The sequence below is a fragment of the Manduca sexta genome, chromosome 2 (genome assembly GCF_014839805.1).
Source record: "Manduca sexta isolate Smith_Timp_Sample1 chromosome 2, JHU_Msex_v1.0, whole genome shotgun sequence".
Classification (NCBI taxonomy): Eukaryota; Metazoa; Arthropoda; class Insecta; order Lepidoptera; family Sphingidae; genus Manduca; species Manduca sexta.
The window spans coordinates 8,736,654-8,759,778 of NC_051116.1; the positions used below are offsets into that span (position 1 = coordinate 8,736,654).

A 23,125-nucleotide genomic window follows, 5' to 3' on the forward strand; every position below is an offset into this window, starting at 1 on the left:
GTGTTATCACACTCACGTTTCGCCATCTTTGTTAGTTCTATGTAGGGGTGAGCCAATTACCATTTAACGTTCACCATCCAAGATTCTGGGCTAATATTGAGCAGAAAACCCTGCCAAAAATATGCCTGTATGACTCGATTCAAACTCAACTCCTCAGTGCGGTAGTCATATCTGGCACGCCAACTACACCAGGAGGCAGTCTTCAACACTCCCATCTCTTCATAATCCTTTTACAATTAAGGCAGGTAATGCATCCATGAGTTGACCCATGGTTTATTGGCTGCTTGAGTGATCAACAATACAATTTACAATAAATTAGGTACATATAAGGTTGGGAAAAAACAAAACTTTTCATAGTAAATTGGGTACCTAAAAGCATAGGAATTCAAATATTCACCCAGTGTAGGTGGTATATGTCCCACCACAACCATACCAAGAGAATGTAGATCGACAATGCTTGTGACGACAAGCATTGTTAATTAGATGAAAATCTAGGATCTCTAGGGTTTAGATGAAAATGCGTCAATCTAAAGAAACGTCTACCACAAATAAACACAAAGAAGTGAACGTGCATACAGTATCTCTACTTCTAGTATTATGGGTGTAAGCAACTCCGTTTCCTAATCCTTAAATCTATATTATTTTAAGACTACTAGTTTATGATACGTCTGGTAGTGCGAGTGATAATGAAAAGTAGAAAACGACTAACAGCAAATGACCCAAGTTATTTACCGGACTACCCTTTAGAGGGACGTTGTTTTTGTTTGTTTTTTGATATTTATTATTTGTTTTTTTTTATTAGATATGTAAGTTAACTTGTAATTTATATAGTTGTGTAATGTATATACCTGTAATAGGCATATACATCAGCCACTAATGATTTCTTACCCCCTTATTCATAGTTATTTATTGAAGGACGGATCATTGCTGTGATAACAAGTCTGTTTCTGAGCTTTGTTTATCTGACAGCTTGCGCTTTATTCAGCTTTGTTTATCTAATAGCCAACTAGATTCAAGTTGTATCTCAATATTAGCCAATCACAACGTCCCTATGTCTACGCATTGCCAAGGCTGCCATACCATCAGCACTGAGAAACAGACGTGTTATCACAGCAATGCTCCGTCCTTAGATAAATAACGTCTATGAATAAGGGAGTTAGTCTTTAGAAGTTTTAATTTTGTTAATATTTATATGCTGTTGATGTACCATAAAAATAAATAAATGATGCCACCAATATAATTCTTCAGGAACGCAACAGCCCATCGAGTTAAGTAAAGTATGTTGTGACAGCTGTCATTAGAAATGGTCCAGTTATCGTGGGCCGCGGCCATCAAGGTCGAGTGAGGCAAATGTGCATAAACATGTACGCAACTTGCTCAGGCGCAGGCAAGTGTTAACGCTTCAGAAAAAACGTTAGAATTATAAAAAAAAATAGTATGTGTGCCAGAATCGGGTAATATGGTATTTCCATAATCTCTGGCTACGCCTTTGGCATGGAGGCGTGATATTATATATTACCACTGGCGAAGGGGGAAATTACTGAAAGGGAACCCGAAACCACATATAAATACAAATAATATGCATAAATGCGGTCTGTAATTCGTTCTTATGGTAATTAGACTTTCCATAAATTACGAAAAGGAAGCCGACAGGAATCGAATCATATGGACAATTCGCCACTGGTATGTATGTATGTACAATTTTATATACCCATTCCAAGCGTTGAACTCTAGACCTCGGCAGTTATAATTATAGTTTAAGTTATCATTAGCATGAGGCATCAGTGATAAATGTAAAAAAATCGGTATTTGTCATTGTAAGTACTTAATATCATTATTGTCAAATAACTGATATTAAATATCTTGCTTAACTTTTTTAACGGATTTATGAAATATAATATTAATTCTTTTGAAATCGAGAAGGCCGCATGTAGTATGAAGTATTTTGCAAGTATATACTTACCATCTCGAGTACTGTTATCTTAGTTTTTGCAGTGAAACATTTTGTTATAAATATTTTTACCAAAAATATATTTTTAATTATATCTTTAATATTTACTTAGGAATGTGACAGGACTGCACACTCCATAGTAACAACAAAACATGTTCCGTAGACGTTAGTATTATTATATTGTTGTATTAAAATTATAATAGCAAATTTTATAATTTGTAAATAAAAAAAAAATTAGACTAATAATTTATAAACATTAATTTAGGAATACGTGCGTTGAAATCTTTTCCTGTAATTTCCGACTCAGGACTCTCAATTGTTCATCAAGATGAAAATATAATTTATTTATGTATCTATCAAATTTCATCAAATTCTAACAGTTTCTAACTTCTAGCAAACATTCAAACGAAAAGTTTTGTAATTTATAATATTAGTAGAATGGAGGAAATAATGATAATTTTAGTCTTATACAAACACGGTAACGTGGCACCACTGCAATGATAATAAAATGGAATAAATAAATAATAATAATATAATAATATCAGCCCTGTATTATATACTATCCCACTGCTGAGCACGAGTCTCCTCTACTACTGAGAGGGATTAGGACTTAGTCCACCACGCTGGCCTAGTGCGGATTAGTAGACTTCACACACCTTCGAAATTCCTATAGAGAACTTCTCAGATGTGCAGGTTTCCTTACGTTGTTTTCCTTCACCATTAAAGCGAACGATAAATTCACAAAGAAAACACACATGATTTTTTTAGAAAAGTCAGAGGTGTATGCCCTTAGGATTTGAACCTGCGGACATTCGTCTCGGCAGTCCGTTCCACACCCAACTAGGCTATCGCCGCATATTATGTCATTTATATTAATATTAAACTGATAAAATGGAATATATATTTAAATATAAAAAACCGAACTTTAAATGATATCGCATATTATTATTCCTTTGACCTTAATCCTGTTTCCTCTTACAGACTTGTGCCAACAGCCAAGAGAAAGAGGGAGAAGTCGTTCGCGATCCTCACGGAGACGCCCTCAGCCTCCCGTCCCTCCAGCCCGCGGTCACTGCCCGTGGACCTCCGGCAAGAGAGGGTCTCGCCCTTTAAAGGTACTTCTCAAATGAATTTAAGATGAATTAATCATAAATTCGCCATTCAGATACTAATCTGTAACAATTGTTAATCAACTGACTGTGAACTGAAATATCATAGTCCAAATATATAGGCAGATTTAAATTATAATTAATATCTATGTCATGTGAATGATTATAATTAGTACTGCGTTATGTAGTTGTATCATTAATGTAACAAACAAACACTCATTTTTTTTTGGCTAAGTGTAGTTTATATATGACGAATAAAAAGAAATAAAATAGAAAAAAATTGCTCATTATGAACACTTGCCCAATATTTAGATTACATTTGAGCGGAAAGACATAATAATGTGTTATATACTTTATTACGTTTGTGTTTCAGTTCTAAGTCATTTGTTTGTTATGAAAGCAAAGAATTGAGGTTACTCGGGCAATTGAGCCGATAGTGAATTTCGTCTAAAAATAAACTTATGTTATTTTTACATGTGGACTTTGGCTAAATACGGGAATATATGAACTTGGAATACTTTTTCTGAGGTTTATCTTCAGAAAATAAAGATTATAAACTCGAAATTGTTTTCAAAAAATATATATTTCGAATTCAAAGACTTATTCAGTCAATGTTTAAGTTGCGATTATTAACATCATCTATCAAAGTTATAATCAAAATATTATCTCCCTTACTTGTCAAAATATAGACATAAAGAAACTTATGTGTCACGTAAACATCACCCAAAATAAATGTTAAAACCAACCAGAATCAAATATTATATAATTCTTAAGAATAAAAGTACCGACTCAAAATACTTCATAATGACAATTAATAACTTTACTATGAAATATCAAACTAACAGACCTTACTTCCCAGGCAGGGGCTTCAGAGAAGAGACCTCACGGCACAACACTCCAAAAACCTCCACGTGCAACTCAAGAGCCAGCTCTCCACCACGTAGAAGAACTAACTCGCTCTCCAAAATAGACAAGATGGCGCAGGCCGCGACATTACCCCTGCCAGTGCAGCTAACCAGACCCCACTCCCCCAGGAACTTCTTAAAACAGAACATAGAAGAAGTAAGAGAACTCAGTGAGCTCAACAGAGAGAAGCACGAAGCAGAAGCAGAGAAGAAAAGGATAGAAGAAGAAGAAGCTTTACTAGTAGAGATGGGACTACTTGATAAAAAGAGTTTGAGGTCCCGATCTTCCTCTAGAAGTAACTCTCCAAGCAAGATCAAATTGCGGTCAAGATCTAACTCCCCCGCAGCAATACTTCATTTCGAGAATATTCCAGCGAACAGCAAAGAATTTATCAACACTGACGATGGTTTAGCAAAACCTGTAACACATAGGTCTAGACTTAGATCTGTGTCTAGATCTCAGCCGCAATCTAACGACGGATCACCGAAACATTCCAAAATTCCCAAACGCCAAAACTCTGTTTCTCCTACAAGACGAGATAGATCGGTCTCCAGAAGGCCTTTAGAAAATGGTTTAAATAAGAACCAACGGTTTATATCTAATAGCACAAGCAGTATTCATGAAACTATTAGGGTAGGCAGTCAGGTGCATGATAAACGAGCTATGAGCAAAAGCACGCAGCATTTGAATATCTCCCCTGCCCATATAAAAGGCAAACCTCCAATTTCCCCAGGCAGGGGAGGTCCACCGCCTTCGAACAAAACTATCAATGCGAAACGACTCTCACCCATAGTTGGTACTCCCAACAAAAGTCCAGACGACTTAAAACCTAGCTCGGCTAAAACATCAACCAAACCATCACATGTACATAAAAATCGGTAAAACCGCTGGTAACACGCCTGTTACATCTAGATTGAATTCTAGACAGCCTAGCAGAGCAATCAGCCGGGACCCCAGTCCAGACAAACGTACTAAGACACCTGCTTCTAAAACTAATCAAACGAAACCTATAAGCAGAACACCGCGAACTAAATCACCTCCAAAGCCAGCTGCAACTACTAAACCTGAGCCTAAAAAGCCTATGAATCGAACAAACAGTGTAAAAAGCCTTACAAGAACACCTAGCACCAAAACTTTAAACGAAAAGCCTCCTATCTTGAAAAAGACTAATAGCAAACGAGACTTAGTAGATAAATCAAGTTCCTCAACCAAAATAAATGAAGTTGGAGCTAAGAAAGATCAAATTAAAGATATTAAGAAGAGAGGCTCAATCAAAGACAAGGATGGAGATAAAAATAAGAATGAAAAAGGTTAAAACTACTACTACTGAAACAGATGAAATACAAAAACAGGATAACGAAACACAGTATGATAAACATACTAATGAAAAAGGTGAACTAGTTATAATGACTAAAAAGAGTGTGGTTTCGATGACAACAGCAGCTATTACATCACAACCTTTAGAAGTAGTTACTACTGTAACTAATCAATTACCAGCGGCTCTAGAGAAAGCTAGGGAGAAAGGAATTTTTGAACGATTGAGCTCCAAAGATTCTCTTGTAGGCAAAGAAGAAGATAAACCAAAGGAATCAGTTAAAACCGAGCCGAAGGAAATTAAAACAGAGACAAAAGATCCGCATCACGGAAAAGATAAGGAAAAAGAAAAAAATGGCGACAAACGACCTCCGCCGAAACCTGCGAAAAGTAATCACGACCGACCATTGTTTACTGAAGACCATATCAGATTAAGACCATTGCAACCTCCATATGACAACCCACAAGTAGAAAGAGTGAAACAAAAAATAGATGACATTCTAAAAGAGCCCGAGATTTCTCCAGAGAATATTCTTACTGCTTCAGCTAAATCTAGGGAAGCCAAAAACACGTTTAAGAGTATAGCTGAGAAGACGAAAACTGACATAACAGAAGCTAAAGACGAAGTATCAACTAAACTAACAGATATAAAAGATCAAGTAGTCAAACAAAATGAGAAAATGGTTTCTGAAATACGTTCCGAAGCGACAAAAATTGTAGACAGCATAATAACACCAGTAGAAGAACCAACAGAAGTCCAAAAGGAAAAAGAACAGGAAAAGCCAAAGGAAAACGAAAAGGAGAAAGAGAAAGAAAAAGAAAAAGTGGAAATAGAAATAAAGAATATACAGCCTATAGTAATGGTTGTGAACGAGAAAAAAAATAACGTTACTACTGAGATTGTGGAAAAAGTAAACGAGACGTTAGTGAAAGGTGACGCGGATGTCGAAGTACAGAGTTCGAACATATCGACGCCGCCAGACGACAAAATGGCGGTCGAAAACAAAATGACGGAAGACGCGTCGGACAAGTCCGCGCAGAGCAATGGCGGGTGAGTTGCATTTTTTTTTGCACTTCTTATCTTTATTTTGCATTAAGTATAGGGCAGATTTCTTTTATACATGGTTAATCTCACATTACGTTGCCAAATGAAACCACATACTTATCTTCTTGAAAATAAAACTTTGCAACTTTGTTACGCGAACCATAGATATGAAATATTTTTTTTCAACTTTCGATCTAAATAAATATTAATCAAATTTTACTCGCCTTAATGCCACTACTACTCTAAGAGAATTTCTCGCACCTGAAACATCATACTTACAGCCACTAAACTACAAAATGATCAAAACTGCAGAAAAGTGAAGCCGGGAACATTGGTGAAAATACTCTTCGTTCACGGATGTTTTTTGGCACATTGTTGGCATAGGTAAAGATGAGTATGCGGTTTCATTTCAGTATTCGTATTCGACTCACCGAACCAAGGAGTATCCAATGTTAATTCGAAGGCCTAACTCCACCTGGAATTTATCGGAACTATAGCCTGATCGGGAAAATAAAATACCAACTTTAGGAACGTCACTTTTGCTTTCCATTTTAAACTTAACGTTGACGGTATAAGAAATTAATTGAATATTTTACCATAACATAAAGGTTAAATTTTCCTCCTATCTTTCTATTGGATTCATTTCGTTGCGGGATAATGACAAATTAGTTTTCCCCGAAACTCGTCATATAATGCTTGCTACTGCTGATCCTAGCTTACAAGGGTTGTAGTGTTTGAATTGCGCAGTCTCTGGTGAAATTAAAATTACATAATTAACTTTCACTACATCCCAGGGGAGGTGCTCTTTATATCAATATTCAACGTAAATAAAGAAAGTACGTCTCATAACTCCGTAGAGGTTCGATATTTTCTATAGGTTTCGCTTGCCCCAGGAGATTTTATTGTTTAGATTTTCCTGTTTACATGTTTATTACATCAATCGTTTAATTTCGTATCTAAAATGTTTTTATTTCTTTATTTTTATTTAGGTTTGCTTACAGTTATAACAATTTACAAAAAAAATAAAACATAGAGTGAAGAATAAGTTGCACAAACAATTACAAGCAAACACAGAATGCAAATTTAAAAAGATGAAACGTTTATTTGCTCATCAGCTTGTGAGCATATAGTGACATCTAGCGACGAATGATTGATCTATAACTAATGTAATACCAATCCCTTTTTTTATAAAACTGAATGACATGCCAAACAAGCCTCGTGCTTGATGCTAAGCATCACGAACATTAAACAATAGCATCATCGGATAACTTTACTTGAAGCTGACCTAGGTAGAGAAACCAAGACCTCCCAATCCCAAGCCGAAGCGATAGTAAAGTGTATTACATACATTAGCTTCGACTTACTGTCTCGTTGGCATAGTTGTTTTGTGAGCAGTATAACCACCGCTCTGAGGTGGGTTCGAATCCGAAATCACGAAAATATATGGCAATAGGCTCGTCCCCTATCACATCGGACGGAATACACAGTAGGTGCATTAGTTGAAACTCTGCCTACCCCGTCGGTAATAAGGGTGTGTTATACTACTTCACGAATTATAAGCAGCTTTAGTAAAAGCCATAAAAGTTGCCACACGAGAAACATTGACAAAAGTAACAATAAAATTGACTTTTACTAAAAAAACTGGTCGTACACTACCTTCATAACAAAAGAAAAGAAAAGAAAAGAAAGAAAAATTTCGTACTCTTAATAAAATAATAACCTATTTCAAAATTGATAACTTGTGGCAGTCGTCGGAAAACTAATTTTTGTATGTTACCTTTTTTTTTGAAGTTGCTATAAAATGTAACTTATTAAAGATAGGTAAAAAATGAAACCTATAACATGAAAAAAAGGGAAAAAACTAAAAGATCGCAAACAGAAATTGGTTGTTTGACGATTCCCACAAATTGGCAATTTTGGAATGGGTCATAAATTTATTAAGAGTGCGATTTATTTGCACAATATACTGGGACGCACACAAACATTTGTAACAAGGTACAAAAATACATAAAGGGTTCGGGCAACATGCATCCCATGATACTGCCGAAAAAAAATCAGTTCAGGTAAATGATACGCCCCAATTTTTCCTCGCAGCGTGGTCAGTCGCGGCCCGGGTATCGAACGGGCTACCGTAGCGTGACCACACCGCCCATTAGCATACGGGGACGCCGCCGGGGTTGCCGGTTAAATGTGCCAAACATCCCAGTATTTTTATTTTACTAGCTAGGCAAGTTTTAATATGAGAGACGAGTGATTAGACTATCAGGTGTCTATTTCTGCCGTCAAGCATCAGCGTGAGAGCTCTTTTTTTATATAGGCCAAAGTGACCCTACTACTCCTAATGGTAAGTAGAGTTGGGTCCATTAGTATGTTGACTGACATAAGATGATTACCCCTCGGCAGTAGACACAATTATGCAGGCTTGTTGGAACCGGATACACACAGGCTGATCCTTGAACGTGACACACTTACGTGGGCTACTATGGCGGGTAACACATTGTGTACGGCAGTCGCTATTCGGGCTGATATCAAATTTATCCTACAGTAGCTGTACTCCACCAGCAATAGCTGTATTATTCTCTAGTTTAAAGGATATTCTAATTCCTACTGGACATTATGCGACTTAACATCAGCTGTCAATGACAAGTATAATGCATTACCACGCAAAATTTACTTTATAATTCTCAAGCGCAGGCCTCCTGGGCCAGGAGTCTTATTCTCTATAGCAGTGTATACTCTTAACAAACCGTGTTACGTTATCTTCGTGAAATTAGCGTGGCATAGTTCTCTGTATGCACATTTCTATTGTCTTAAACAAGTTTGTTTACTTCTCTCATTCATTTAACTTAAAAAAAACATCTTGAAAAATTACGAAAGTGACACAGCTTAAAATGTATACTGCGTTAGACTGATAATGAAAGATTTTTCAAGTTCGTCGCAAATTAGGCCATTCATACCTTATAACCCCACCCAGCGTTTACTCGGAATTATCTTGACCTACTTGCCTTTAATTTCCGTTGCGTATAAAAATTACAATGGCTTAAATTGTGGCAACCCCGTGCGCGATACAACATGTATTACGAAAATTTGGCGTTAAAAATGTAAGAATTTAGGGAAACTTCACAATATTTGAATTTTCTAATTTCGTGCGTGATACTTTTAATCTATTAAAACCAACTCTGACTCCGTTCGAGCCATCATTCAAATCATTTATAATTATACTTATTTACAAGGTAAGTAGGGATAAGGATAATTCATAATTTTACATTTTAATTTCTGGAATCAATTGATTTCGAAGCCTGTGGTGCATTCAGTCGTTCAGTTAAGCTGAGGACTCACTTGGTTGTTCCACTCTATAAGGTACCACCACCATTAACATGATTTACTTCTTCCTTTTTCTTACACCACTCTAATGTAAGGACACGTACGTTTTCAAGGATGTAGTAAAAAATATTGGACTTGTTATTACAAATAGAAAAGCGTTTGCAATCAATAGACGACAATCCAGTCAAGGGTGGTGCAAAAAAAAAAAAATACGTACACAAAGTGTAGTCCAACTGGAAATAAAATCCAAGTCCTTTAGATCCTCGACCCACATACGCTATCTTTACACCGAACAATGTAATTATAAACAAAGAAATAAAATAAAAATAAAGTACAATTAATAACATCACGAAACTCCCTAATTATACGAACATAATTAATTTAATCCAACATTTACAAATGAAATAATATTAATGACTTTCCTGTGTATAATTTTTGTGCGCGTAACACTGAATAAAATGGTAGACATTGAACTTTCTTCTACGTCATAAGGTATTGTAAACTTAATGTTCTTTATTCAAAATGAAATTAAAAAAACTTTTCAATTTACTTATTGATACTTTGCTATTTCAACTACATTATATAATTACCGGTTCCATTAGCAAAAATAAAAGTTGTTACAAGGTTATCACAAGGCTTAGGAATGAGACCTAGTCGTTCAAGACATCGATCACGATGTGGCTCAACCCTCAGTCGAGGTATTGCTATGAGTTGATAGATAATGATCAAGGTCCAGAAGCGAGACTTTATCTTCTTTAAACTGTAATAACATATATATTTTTAGAGTGCTGATAATTCTTCTCAAAGATCTCTGGATATACAGTAACGAGTACTAGAACACAAGCATATGCAAATTAAATATTTAGAGACAATAGCTTATGAGGCCATCTCGACACTATGACAATGACGCATATCGCAATAAATCCATAGATACTAAAATTATAACATCAAAGATAATTCTGTTTCATTAGGCCACAACTATGCTACAGAACTAATAATAATATAATTTTGTATAAAACAGCCTTTAACCAAAATAAGGCACAAGTTACTTTTTAAAAATAATATTTGTCACAAATCCCTTTCCACGCGAGGAAAACCATGAGCAAAAGCGTCTAGTTTAAAAAGCCATAATAAATTACTAGTACGACCTAAAAACATATAAAAGATTAGCTAACTTATAACTACGTCATCATACAAAACTTTTAATTAGTCTCAATAAAACTTCAAGCATACCTCCTTTGTGTAGCCTCATTATACGGCCAGCAGTAACGCGACGTAATTTCTTGGCACTCGATACCAGGCGACCCTTAAGAAATTACTTCGAACCTTCGCAGTTCGACCTCGCGCGCCGTCCGTCACACTCGCCTATTTTTTTATTTTTTAGACTATGTGGCTGTATGTTTCGACTACCTTCGCCTGTTGGTTATCTGTGAGAGTGATGTTCGCGCGTAACAGTTTTTGAATTTCGAATGTGTTTGTGATAAAATGATACATAATAGGACGGTTTATATTTTGCCAAATGAACTCCTGCCAAAGCGGTACGACAATGATGATTTTGGGTAAATGATTCATATTCTATTACACTACCAACCATCTAAATGATAACCAGGAGGCAGATAAGTTTTATAGGTTATGTGTTTCCCGCCAATTAAACAAGCATGGCTATTGTAGCTCAATACGTCCACCAGAATACTTTTAGACAAAAATATAAATTTATTTCTCAACCTATCAAATTCAGTAATAGAGTTTTTATAAAAACTTACAAATACCCACATATTCTTAAAGCATATTTTCATAGCCAATATCTCAAACATAACCTGTGTTGTTAAATTTATACCGCTTTTTCAAAAGGTAGTAGCTTCTCGTGACATTCTACTCGTAAGAAAGTTTAAAGCATACAATTAACACGGCAATAACCCAAATGTCATTGAAAATTGGAAAAGATTAAAATCAAGGTCTCACTTACAAGCGATAAAAAGAACTAAACACCTAAGCTCATATAGTTTGAATAGGCAATTTAAGGATCAGTTTGTGTTTATTTTGTAAATGAAATGTAACCAGTGTTTTCTATCTTTAATTGGTATCGTAGTCGATTATGGATTTCGTCATTTTATTTCTTATGTTTATGGGAAGCAGCAGACCAGGCTTTGTGGCGTGCGTCGGTAGAGGCCTTTGTCCAGCCGTGGACTATAGCAGGTTGATGATGATGAATAGAGAATTTGGGTCATCTGATGGTAAATTATCACCACTGCCAAAAAAACACTGGCAATAGTATGGGATTCGTGAATTGCTTATTTTGGAGAAGGGTATGATTAAAAAGCAAGGAAGTGTATTTAGGATCCACAATATTTACTAATTTGCGCTGTTTCTATGATACAATTGTATCAACCTAATCGTCATTATTTTGAAAAATTAGCAGCTCTTATACCTTTGATGTTTACAAGACATATTGGTTCAAAATATTTATGTTCAATATTTTCTCAAATTCTAGATTCCCAGGCCAATCTACGTTGCTCAGGTAAAGCCGTGTTGAAATTGTTTGCATGCTGAGCATGACTTTGGACGAAACATTAAAAAATAAAATATAAACACGCGATCTTTAAGAATGTTATCGATGACTTTATTTTTAACATATTACGTATTTAACTAAGATTTGTTAAAAATTTACTCATATTTTTCACGCCATGTGAAAATGTCAAAGGTTCTGGAAGTAGCAAGCAAAAGGCGTTCAAAGAAATTAATATGAATTTGGGACTGTTATTTTAACATAATTATGTGAAGACTATGGCTTTGGTGATATCTAATATAAAAAAAATGATTTACATATGACACCAACGACAAGTGACTTAACAAATTGTAAACAAAAAAGTCGTTTCAACAACTATATTACTTGATATCAGTCATTCTAAATTAACGTTAAAAAACCTATTATATTCCTCTCTAGATTCCCGCAAAGCACAAGTACAACACCGAAGCCGCCAGCGCGCACTAGAAAAGAAGTAAAAAAAACTCAAAGCAATGAAGAGACTGAACACACCGATAATGCCGACACACCCGAAACAACCGAACCGACAAAGCAACCCAATCTATGCCAGAGACTTATGGGCAAGTGTAAGACTAAATGCTGTCCCTGTTGTATCAAGGGGGTGGAAGAAAATGCAGAAGAGGAAGAGATGACAGATGATGCGAAAGAAGACAAAGCTAAGAAGATGAGTATTATGGATAAAATTAATTGTTGTAAGAAAAAGAAGGAAGAAGAGGAAACGATACGAAATTTAGAAGAAGCTGCCGGAAAGGTAAATTTTAAAACGTTTTGTAAATATAGTATTAGTGGTTTTACAAGAAGGATAACAACAATCAATTAGAAATACATTATAGACGTTATTTTGTGTATTAGTCCTAGAATTATGTTTATTAACGTTATTGGTTCCCAACGTGATGCCACTAATTTGACTAATTTCCTATTATGAAGTAGTTGTATTTTTAAAATCTACATTTTTATTTATCCTAGGCATCAATAGAATTCGAAAGTGAGACGAAACGCAAACCTAAACTCCGTGACGTGTTGTGTGGGTGCTGTGGACGTCGGCGACGCGTCAGCGACACGTCGATGCCTCAGAATATGGAGGCGATGTCGCCCGTCGTTCCGTTAACGCCGTCTGTTGTCGGCGACACGGGCTGTTGTGGACGAAGGAAAAGTCAGGTGGAAAGGAGAGACAGTATATTGAGTGATCGGCCCCCTAATAGGTAAGATTGTTAATAATATTAAAGTTATGCTATTGGCGCCCAACGTGGTGCGGGATAATATGTGATTTTAGACTTGAATATAGCATGATTTTCCACATTACTCTATACTTAAATATCGTATCGACTAAAGGATATTGTTTTGAATAAAACTGAATTATGTAATAATAATTATTTTGGACTGCCTCGGTGGCATAGTTGTACTACTGTATGCGTGGTACGCCAGTGCTCTGAGATCCTGAATCAGATTCCTGGGTCGAGCAAAGTGATATTTGAGTTTTTCTGCTCAGTATCAGCCCGGAGTCTGGAATTTGTGCCCGATATGGCGATAGGCTCGCCCCCTACCACATCATAGGAGTGAACACACTTTGCGAAAAGTGGATGCCCTAGTTGCGCTTCGGCATACCCCTTAGGTGATAAATGCGTGATGTGTGTGTTTATTTCTTATGGTACGCTATAGACATATCACAAAAAATCAGTATAAATATCTTAGTGTATTCTAACGGTAAGTTTTTGTGATATTGAATTGAGAACATGTTGTCAGTTGCTGTAACATGCGGCTGTGCCGCTGGGTGCGCGGCGCGTGCCGGCGCCGCTCGGAGCACTCGTCGAGCCGCCGCACCAGCGAGTTCTCCAAGAACAAGAGTCTCTCGCCCACACTGCCGCCCGAGGTGAGACTGTAGTGTAGCTATTCCCTATAGGAGCAGAGGGTCTACTTCGAAAAACGAACGTCGAAACGTCGGTCCCAAACGAAGAAACGGATTAAATTTTACTACCAAACTACTTCGGATCCGTCACCGTTCTCTTACCTTAGTGGTAAGATCAATCCTTCGTATTTTTTTTTTTTTTGGAAAAAAACATTTGTTCTCTTTCCTCACAGATGGTTTTAAAAAGGGATGGCGAAACCCTATAAGTTATTACAAATTCCATGTCTGAAATATCGCGATGAACGGATCGGATCTGTCGTCGAATCGCTTTGTAGTAACGAAACTTGCGATCCATCATCCAAAACTACGGATTTCGTTTTTCAAAGTAGACCCTCAGGCGTTTGTTCAATTCATACTTTGTTCGTCTATCCGTTAAAATTCCACGGCGTAGCTACTAAACAAATTTGGTACAAAATACCCGTTAATCCATCATTTTAATCCCAAGGAAGGACCAATTTTGGTAAGATTTGATACACAGTACGCTTGAATCCATTAATTGATTTCCATGGAAGGAGATGGCGTCTTTTTTCATTTTGCACTTCCCAAATTCAATAGATGCGATGCTACGAATGAAATTTGACATAAATCAGTTAATTTAATGAATTAATGATTTTGAGTACAGATGAATAGAAACCATTTCCCTGTGCAGATGTAATTTTTTTTATATTTATGCTATAAAAAGATGAAGTTATTCATAAACCCAAACAATATTTTCAAATCTTAGAAAATAACTATTATAGTATACATTTTATTTTATGGAATTTATTAATAACTTTTCGTGTTGCATTGTCCAAAAATATGAATATCATTCTAATTTTATATCCAAACACATGGAAAACATTTTGAAATCAAATAGCCATGCTAAATAGTTTAGGTAGAAAGATTAGCTCCTCCACGATTGTATGAACAATGCTTGCATGCTTTATTTGCATTGTTTTTCTCCGAACTGGCTAACGATTATGTTGAAATTTACAGTGCACTTGATTTTTGCGACAAAACATTGGATTTTAAAAGTTAATTAAAGCATAACTAATATTCGTGACACCGAAAGTTTATATTGGGCTATTTCATTTTTACGTTATTTTACATCGGACAATATCCCTTTCATTCGTCTCATTCGAAAAAATATTTTCCCTAAAATATTATAGAATCAGCCAATAATAATCAGAAGGTTATATGACTGCATCTACTATGTTTTTATCTTTGCACCGCCTCAAGTTGACTGGTAGAGAATTCTTCTGGCATTAAGTCCGTCTTTACAAGATATTAGTATGAGTGCAAAAAATAAAGAAATTGCACGCTTTTCATTATTTTTATAGATTTTATTTCATTATTTTTCCATGGAATTCAATCTTGCTTACATTATGGTGTTTGTGTTGTGATTACTCTTATGGCTTATGGAAAATGATTGCTTTGACTTTAGTTGTGACATTTGTTTTTACAATTCAGAAGTGGCTGCATGTCTTTGTCTTGAAATTAATAAAGTTTTATCGTCTGATTGTACTGACCATTCGTTTGACTCATTCCTCAAGGACTAGTCTCAATTCTACGCCGTCACGCAACATCAGTTGAACTTTAAAAGTACAAACATGTTACTCATAGAATTATGAAAGTAAGGGAAAATATTCAGTTGTAGAATACGCGTGGGTATAGGAAATAATTGCGAAGGAAATGATGACTTCATTACAATGGAGGTGTAGATTGTAGTATACTTCGCGTAGGTATAAGTTGAGTCATAGATAGATGTTGATAATCGTAAACAAATAGAAAGTAAGAAAAGTAATTTATTTGTCAAAAACATGCATAGATACGAACGTATAAAAGATGGAAATAAAAAGAAAATTAACTATATAAACAAGTATTAATATTACACAAAAAATCTCTGATTATATCAAAGAAACAAACGAAAATCCCTAAGACTGCATGTCAAGGCCATATAGGTGGTATAGAGTATAAGTTAATTGTTAATTTAAAAATTCAATATCATATTAAACACATGTTACTTTCACTGCAATGTGACCCTACTGCACCTGATGGTAAGCGGAATAAAGTCCAGTTAATATTGACTAGCGAGAAATGATTACCCCTCACCAGTCGACACGATTATGCTGGCCTGTTTGAAACAATAAAACTCATTTGTGTAACTATGATGTGTAACTATATGTATATTATAAAACCATTTCTGTCTGTCTGTATGTTATCGATTTTCTCAAAATCTACTGAATGAATTTTTATGATATTTGGTATGGAGATAGTTTAAAACCCTGGACAGGCTACTTTCTATACCGGGAAAATATATAGCTGGACTTTTATCCCGAAAAACTCCTTCACGCGGGCGAAGCCGCTTTATTATTTATAAATGTATCTCTGGTGCCCATAATCACACCTACTTGTAAGTGGCAATATATTTTTCTGTTCAGACATTTCAAAGGCAACCCTTTGATCGTAAGCCTTGTTAGGGCTCTAACATGGTTATAATTTGCTCGCGTGTCCCACACTATTCCATCATTAGCACCTATTTTAAAGAATTGTTAAATCAGGTCACCAGCCACAAGGCTACTCACAAGTGTAACAAATCGATTGCATAGATGATTTGACGATTTCATACAATATCTATTGCAATTACTTATGGTAACGTCGACGTTACGTCAGTTTCATTTGGTTTAACGCGGACGTCACAGCTGTGTGTAAAAATATAAAATAATCTACGTTTATTATTACCAAGACTGTTCTAAATCTAAATAAATATTAAATATTTAATTATAAGATTAATAAGATATTGCAAATAAGTGATAAATTAATTTTGCCTACAAAAAATATTTTGTTTACAAAGTCGGTAGTTACAACTGTGAATTATTAAATTTCTATTACTTCGTAACTTCGTTAGGGATTCTGGTGGCATTAGAATTTTAACTACGTAAAAGACATATATGATAGAAGATCAAAATATGTCGAATACGCTAACTGATCCACCACCTATACCTACACCGCGACCATCGCCGCAACCGTCGCGGAGTTCAAAAATAATTCTAACCAAAGATTTCATGAAACGAGACACGGATATACAAGAGGATAATGAGGTAACAGCATTTAGCATTAAGCTTGTAATGTATGGTATAGTAGTCCTTACTTGGACTGGCATTTCCAAAATTCTTTGGAAATTGGTAATTAAACAAACACACTCCCATATTTATTATGGATATTGAAGAAATTATCGATAATCTTACCCCTCTACCCCTACTCTCTTTCCCTTCCATAAATATCAAATATCATCACTATTCCACCAGCATCGAATGTTCATAATTAATTGTAATTAATCACTTACCATTTACTATCCCATGTCATAAGGCCAACTTATTTGGGCTAAAAACAATTTTACTGGTGGTAGGTCTCATGTCTCAGGATGGTGAGCGCAGTGGAATACCAAACAATACTTTGTAATTCAAGGTGTTGGTGTTTCTACTGTTTATGGGCGGTCGTATCGCTTACCGTCAGGCGAATAACAAGCTCGTCTCGTCATTCAAAGCAATAAAAAAAATATTGAGTTGAAACAGTTGCTGCCTACTATAATTTAATCAAGCCCTCCCATTCCAGGACACGCGTAAGAAGCTGGACACGAGCCTCGTGGAGCACACAAGCGTGATGCGCGGCGCTATCCCGGTGCTGCCCATCGCGCTGGCGTACTTCTGTCTATTTTGCAACGTCATCGTGCCGGGACTTGGTGAGTTTGGTCTAGAGAACACCTAGGGTTTTCTTTAGAAGTATAGATTTCACCTACGCTGGTAATTACGAATTAGGTGGCGACAAATTTGAAATCGGAGACCTTTCTTTGCTCCCGCAAAATAGGGACCCACACGCAGGACATGCGGGGCTGTATGCCTTCCACAAGGACAAGAATGAGTGTATGGACAATTAAGAGCGAGCGAACATATGGTTCCGATTGAGGAAAACCAATCACGTTCGCTCGCACTCATTCGCCTGATCTACATGGCATACGAACCATCTATTATAAATGTGAAAGCTAATGGTAATGTTTCGATGTTAGTTAGAAATGTACACTAAATTAGACCATGTCCTGAACTAACATCTTACTTTGTATCTCAAACAGCACACGAACTTAATCCGAGAAATATCTTGCTGCAAGCCGTACCTATACTCTTCACAAAGTTAAATAATTACCCCAAGTATTTCCTTCCAATTATAACACATTGCTTACAGTTTCTACAATGCCATTTAGAGTATGCCACTCTACAGCAGTTCACCGAGATAATTATAACTTACCAACCTCTGACTTGCGATTGCAGGCACGATCTTCAGCGGGCTGTTTTGTCTGTGCTTCGGTATACCCAGGTTCGGAGTCCACGACGGAGCTAAACATAGGATGGGTGAGTTGACTTCTTAATACTATAACCAATATCACTTAGAAGGTTTGAAACTAAATCTTTTTCTAAACTATTGTTATTCCACTTCATTGTAGTCAGCGCAGCAGATATTTAGAAAAATGATCTAGAAAGGTCTTGATTTTCGATTCTCTTGCTCATCCAATCACAGGTAAATGATGTTACAAAAACCACACGAAAAGTTGTTCAACATGATATTCAAATCTAGGATCCTCAGGTTTATAGCGCGTATCTACTGCCACTGATCTATAGTGATGACAACTTTCTGGATAAACACACATCAATATTATATTAACTAGTACCATTTTTTTTTGTTTTCGCGGAATAAGGACCTTGTAACTACCACCCAGCTTTCGTGGGAGCGAATGTGCGATAATTTGAAGTTACCGTGCCTTACGGCATTGAACCGCTTGGATTTGATAATGACCTTCAGGCGACCGCCGGGCCGAGTCCCTAACCAATATACACCGCACGGCATACCAACTAAAACTCCGCGCCGGCCCTCTTCGGCACATTAGGGATAACTGCGAGCTTCCTCAATTATTATTATTAAATAGTACCTACCTATCAATATTAACATAATTGTATAATTACATGATTGTTTCCAGGTTCGTTCGTGATTAACCTGCTGGTGGGTTGCGGGCAGCTGTTCACGGTGCTGTTCTGTCTGGTGGGGTGGGGCTGGTCCATCTGGTGGGGTGTCATCATGGTCAAGACAGCTCGTGAGTTTTTCTTTCTATAATATATTAATCAGGCACCACCTTGATTGACCTCATCATAGGTGAGCCAGCTATAGGATATCCACTATTGAACAAAGGTCTCCCCTAAAGATTTCCATTTCGTCCTCTTGGAAACGGCCTTCTTCCTTGCGACGTTTACCACGTCGTATATCCACATTGATTGATCTCACAAGCAAAGAAAAGAAACTCTGATGTATTCTAAATCATGATCTAAGAAGAATGATCAGGCTGAGACCAGATTTTTAACCAGACTAATTTTGTGTGAAGACGTTCATATACAAGTTACAGCATAGCCTAAACTTTGCAGTCAGGTGGCTTGAAGCACAAGAGCTTTATCTACTCATTTTGTTCTCTCATGATTCACGACCCAAGGACACTGCCAGTTTAATTAATTATAGTTATTTTATACAAATACATGGAACAAGCAAGCATCTGACCTAAAGGTGAACAACACTACTGCCTCTTAACAATAGCAACCATATTTTGTATAAACACCACATACCATTGCGGAGCTCGTCACCCTGAGACATGAGATGTTAACTCTCATAATACCCAGTAATTACATTGAGTGATATTTCCAGGATCACCGTACGACTGATTGCTAAGGTTTCGGGTTCTATCCCCGGTCGGGCAAAATAATATTGGGTTTTTCAGTATCAACCCGAAGCTTAGAATTTGTGCTCGATACGGCGATAGGCTCGCCCCCTATCACTTCATGGGACGGAATACGCAGAAAGTGGGTGCCCCAGTTGCGCTTCTATCAACCCCTTTAAGAATTAATGGCTTGAATGTGTATGGTTTCCAGGTAAATACCGCAAGTTGAAGGCAGAAGCCGCGTTAGAAGAGGGAGAAGCGCAGCCCCCCGTCACCGCGAACAACCACACGAGAGCGTAGCACCGGACTACTGACCGATACTAATACTGGGCACGGACTTGCGGCCGATTCTGATAAACTATCGCAACCGCTAACTACGCGTTAATGGTAAGAATAAACCAATCTAAATACAAGATATTCAACCAACTATGGGGCCCTTCGAGTATTACGTAACGCAATTTGCGGGGGAGGGGAGTCTTGTACAACGTTACGATGCGTTACAGGGACGGGAGGGAGGTCTCGGACAAAGCGTTATGTAACATTGCTTTTTTTTTATTTTAAAACAATAAGAAAAGAATTTTAGCGACTTTCCGATATTATGTGTAAAATAATTGTGAAGATTACAAAAAAAAAATTACACTTTAGACTTACATAACTTTTGGAGGGGGGGCGGGGGCGTACACGAAAATGTTCGGCGCGTAACATGGGGGGGGGGGGGGCTAAGTCAAAAATCTTCAAAAATTTCGTTACGTAATACTTGAACGGCCCCTATTCTGATAGGTCTTTTTTTTATATAAATCCATCGGTAGCGATTAATATTGTTTATAGGAATTGGCCGACTGACGTTATACTGAGCTCGGTCGTGATTCTATACTCGGTTTGACTCGCTTAACACGGTTCCGTATAACGCGTTCGCGTGTAAAGTGACTAATTTTTATAATGTAAATTAACTCGATTAATGGTCTAACTATATAACAGTAAATGAGATTAAATTACAAAGTCTTTTCTTAAATGAATTGAAATATTCGGAGTAAATAAAAAATATGAATTTTACTTCCAATTAGTTGATAAAGTGTTGTTATTGACAGTTAAATTGTTTGTTTTAATATGGATTTGAACAAATTGTTACAACAATTTAATTGTTATTGGCAACATTTTACTAAACAATAACTTCCAAATGTTCAAATTGTAAATATATGTAAGTAAAAAATTGGACAAAACGTTTTCTTCGTAATATTGATTAGATAACACATTAACGGTAAGGTACGGAAGAGCTATGTTCAACCTTTTGGAGTATCTTGATTCCAGATTTGTTAATTGGACGAAAACTTTGGCGGTTATGTCTAATTTTAGACACTTTTTAGACTTTATAGTGTAGGATTGGGAAATATTGGTGACGTGATTTTTTTTATTTAATTTCATACGATTTTCAAAGAATAATACCGCACTAACATAACTCTAAACAATTTATCAAGATAAACAACTACACGAAGGAGATGGAAATTTGAAAAATAAAATAAATTTCAAAATTTGCAGTTTTTAAATTGAGCACTGATTCAATATGTTAAATAAAAATACTATCATGGTTAAAAAAAAAGGTCCCCAATATTACCCACGTCGAAAAATAAATTTAAAATTGTAAATTTCTGCTGGTCAGAACATTTTTTTGGCGGTGCCTATGACTCGTGAGGAATTTTCCGACCGCCTGGTCCTTTCTCTTAGGTATTGTAAGAAAAAAGCCCCAATGTGCTTGTAATAAACAATAGATTTTGAGCGGTACAAATAAAGGGTATTTTCAATGATACGTCCGTCAAAAATCGCTTTTTAAATAGTTTTTTCGAAATGTGATTCGAAACTTTAAACTATATTTGAATAACGGATAAAAAATATAAACATGGCTGCATGTTTTTTTTCTACTATAAAATGACAAGCAATGAAAAAAAAATGGTTGCTAATTTTTTTTGTACCGCACAAAACAATATAATATTTTGTATGACCAAACGACATTTTTATCCAATAAATAAATAATCACGTAATTTTATAAGCGGACTAACTGGTAGAATTTTTTAACCATTTTCACATACAAAATATTCATTTGACTGAAGATGTGACTTAGTATTAAGCTTTAAGAACACTTGTTTTTGTTTATAAATACTACTCTAGAAACAAAGATTTTATTAAACTTGAATACAATGTAAAAAATGCTACAGTTCAAGTTAGCATAATATTAATACCCCCATATAATACAATTTACTTACATTTTGTATTCAGTTGCACAAAATACAACAAACATAATTCTTGTGACGTCATATCACGTATTATTTGTGATCTCTTATTGTGTACATCTTTGGCAAAAGACATTATGTCACATACTACAGTCGATATTTATTTATACGGTCTTAAAAAATGCTGCAAAATATCGTATTATTTCCAAGTTCCTTTGCGCACTAAAAAGGTAGAAAAAAAATGTTTTTTTTTTAAACAAGTGCCACAGCTCTGTCGAATGATTCTGATTCTAAACACGGTCCTAAGTTTTACCAACTATATGAAAAAAATGCTGTTCAGTATAAACAAAAATAAAATCGTTGCTTGTATATTTTTTCTCTTCAGTGATTTTTGGCACAAAAATGTATTAAAATGTATAACTCGTTTATTGCAATAATAATACAGTTCTTCCAGTACAATTTGTAAGTTATTAACGAATTTTGTTATTATTAAGTTATATTTTAATATAATAATATTATTAATTATAGTTGCTTGTACAACGAATAAATAAACATTTTACAAAGCTTTTGTTTGTTTTATTAATTGTCAATAACTTGTACACTAAATACCATCTTTTGTCGAAATTATTACGAACCTAAAGGTTAAAATAACACCTTATTATAAGATTTAAATTAAAGTTTGAAAATACAGTGTACTCCGTCAGTTTCGTCGATTAATTACAAAATCTTAAGACGGAAAATGCCGAATAAACAAATTGCTAAATTAACGTAAATATACTATCCCAATCAAAAAGAAATATTTGTTGGTGATCAGTCGACCTCCCAAGAGGAGGTGTATCCACTGGTATAGTGGCAAAAAGTTGGCTGTACGAATTCAGCAGTTCGTACAAAGTGCCACTTTTACACTAATATGACACAATATTACTACAAAACCCTGAATTTATCTTACGAAATTAGACTGTTTCGTAACTAAAAAGTAAAGATCACCTTTAGAAATTAGACGTGGCTCTAAATTTCATACTGGAGCAGTAATTGCTGAACTTCTGTGAAAAGATAGTAGACTCCC

The 23,125-nt window shown here is 35.8% G+C and overlaps 2 protein-coding genes across 2 annotated transcripts in view; both read left to right on the forward strand.

Annotated features, from left to right (window-relative positions):
* LOC115449180 (protein stum) overlaps positions 1-20,370 on the forward strand; it is a 45,182-nt gene extending 24,812 nt beyond the window's left edge. The window contains exons 2-10 of the mRNA XM_030176912.2: positions 2,933-3,066; positions 3,920-6,331; positions 12,594-12,945; positions 13,161-13,396; positions 13,938-14,064; positions 17,695-17,821; positions 18,405-18,485; positions 19,109-19,222; positions 20,046-20,370. Of these exons, the coding sequence (XP_030032772.2) occupies positions 5,184-6,331; positions 12,594-12,945; positions 13,161-13,396; positions 13,938-14,064; positions 17,695-17,821; positions 18,405-18,485; positions 19,109-19,222; positions 20,046-20,134 (2,274 nt within the window). The 5' untranslated portion in view covers positions 2,933-3,066; positions 3,920-5,183 and the 3' untranslated portion in view covers positions 20,135-20,370. The remainder of the gene's footprint in view (positions 1-2,932; positions 3,067-3,919; positions 6,332-12,593; positions 12,946-13,160; positions 13,397-13,937; positions 14,065-17,694; positions 17,822-18,404; positions 18,486-19,108; positions 19,223-20,045) is intronic.
* On the forward strand, positions 1,304-4,848 carry LOC119188797 (serine/arginine repetitive matrix protein 5-like). The gene is made up of 3 exons (XM_037436688.1): positions 1,304-1,341; positions 2,933-3,066; positions 3,920-4,848. Exons 1-3 carry the CDS (start codon positions 1,304-1,306, stop codon positions 4,846-4,848), a joined length of 1,101 nt encoding a protein of 366 aa, XP_037292585.1.
* Positions 20,371-23,125: the final 2,755 nt, after the last annotated feature.

What these genes read in the sequence shown, in the direction of transcription:
- LOC119188797 (XM_037436688.1), top strand. Translation starts at nt 1,304, where the DNA reads ATGGTCCAGTTATCGTGGGCCGCGGCCATCAAGGTCGA. An exon ending in GCCGCGGCCATCAAGGTCGA is followed by an intron (nt 1,342 to 2,932) that starts GTGAGGCAAATG and finishes TTCCTCTTACAG; the next exon opens with ACTTGTGCCAACAGCCAAGA. An exon ending in GAGGGTCTCGCCCTTTAAAG is followed by an intron (nt 3,067 to 3,919) that starts GTACTTCTCAAA and finishes CTTACTTCCCAG; the next exon opens with GCAGGGGCTTCAGAGAAGAG.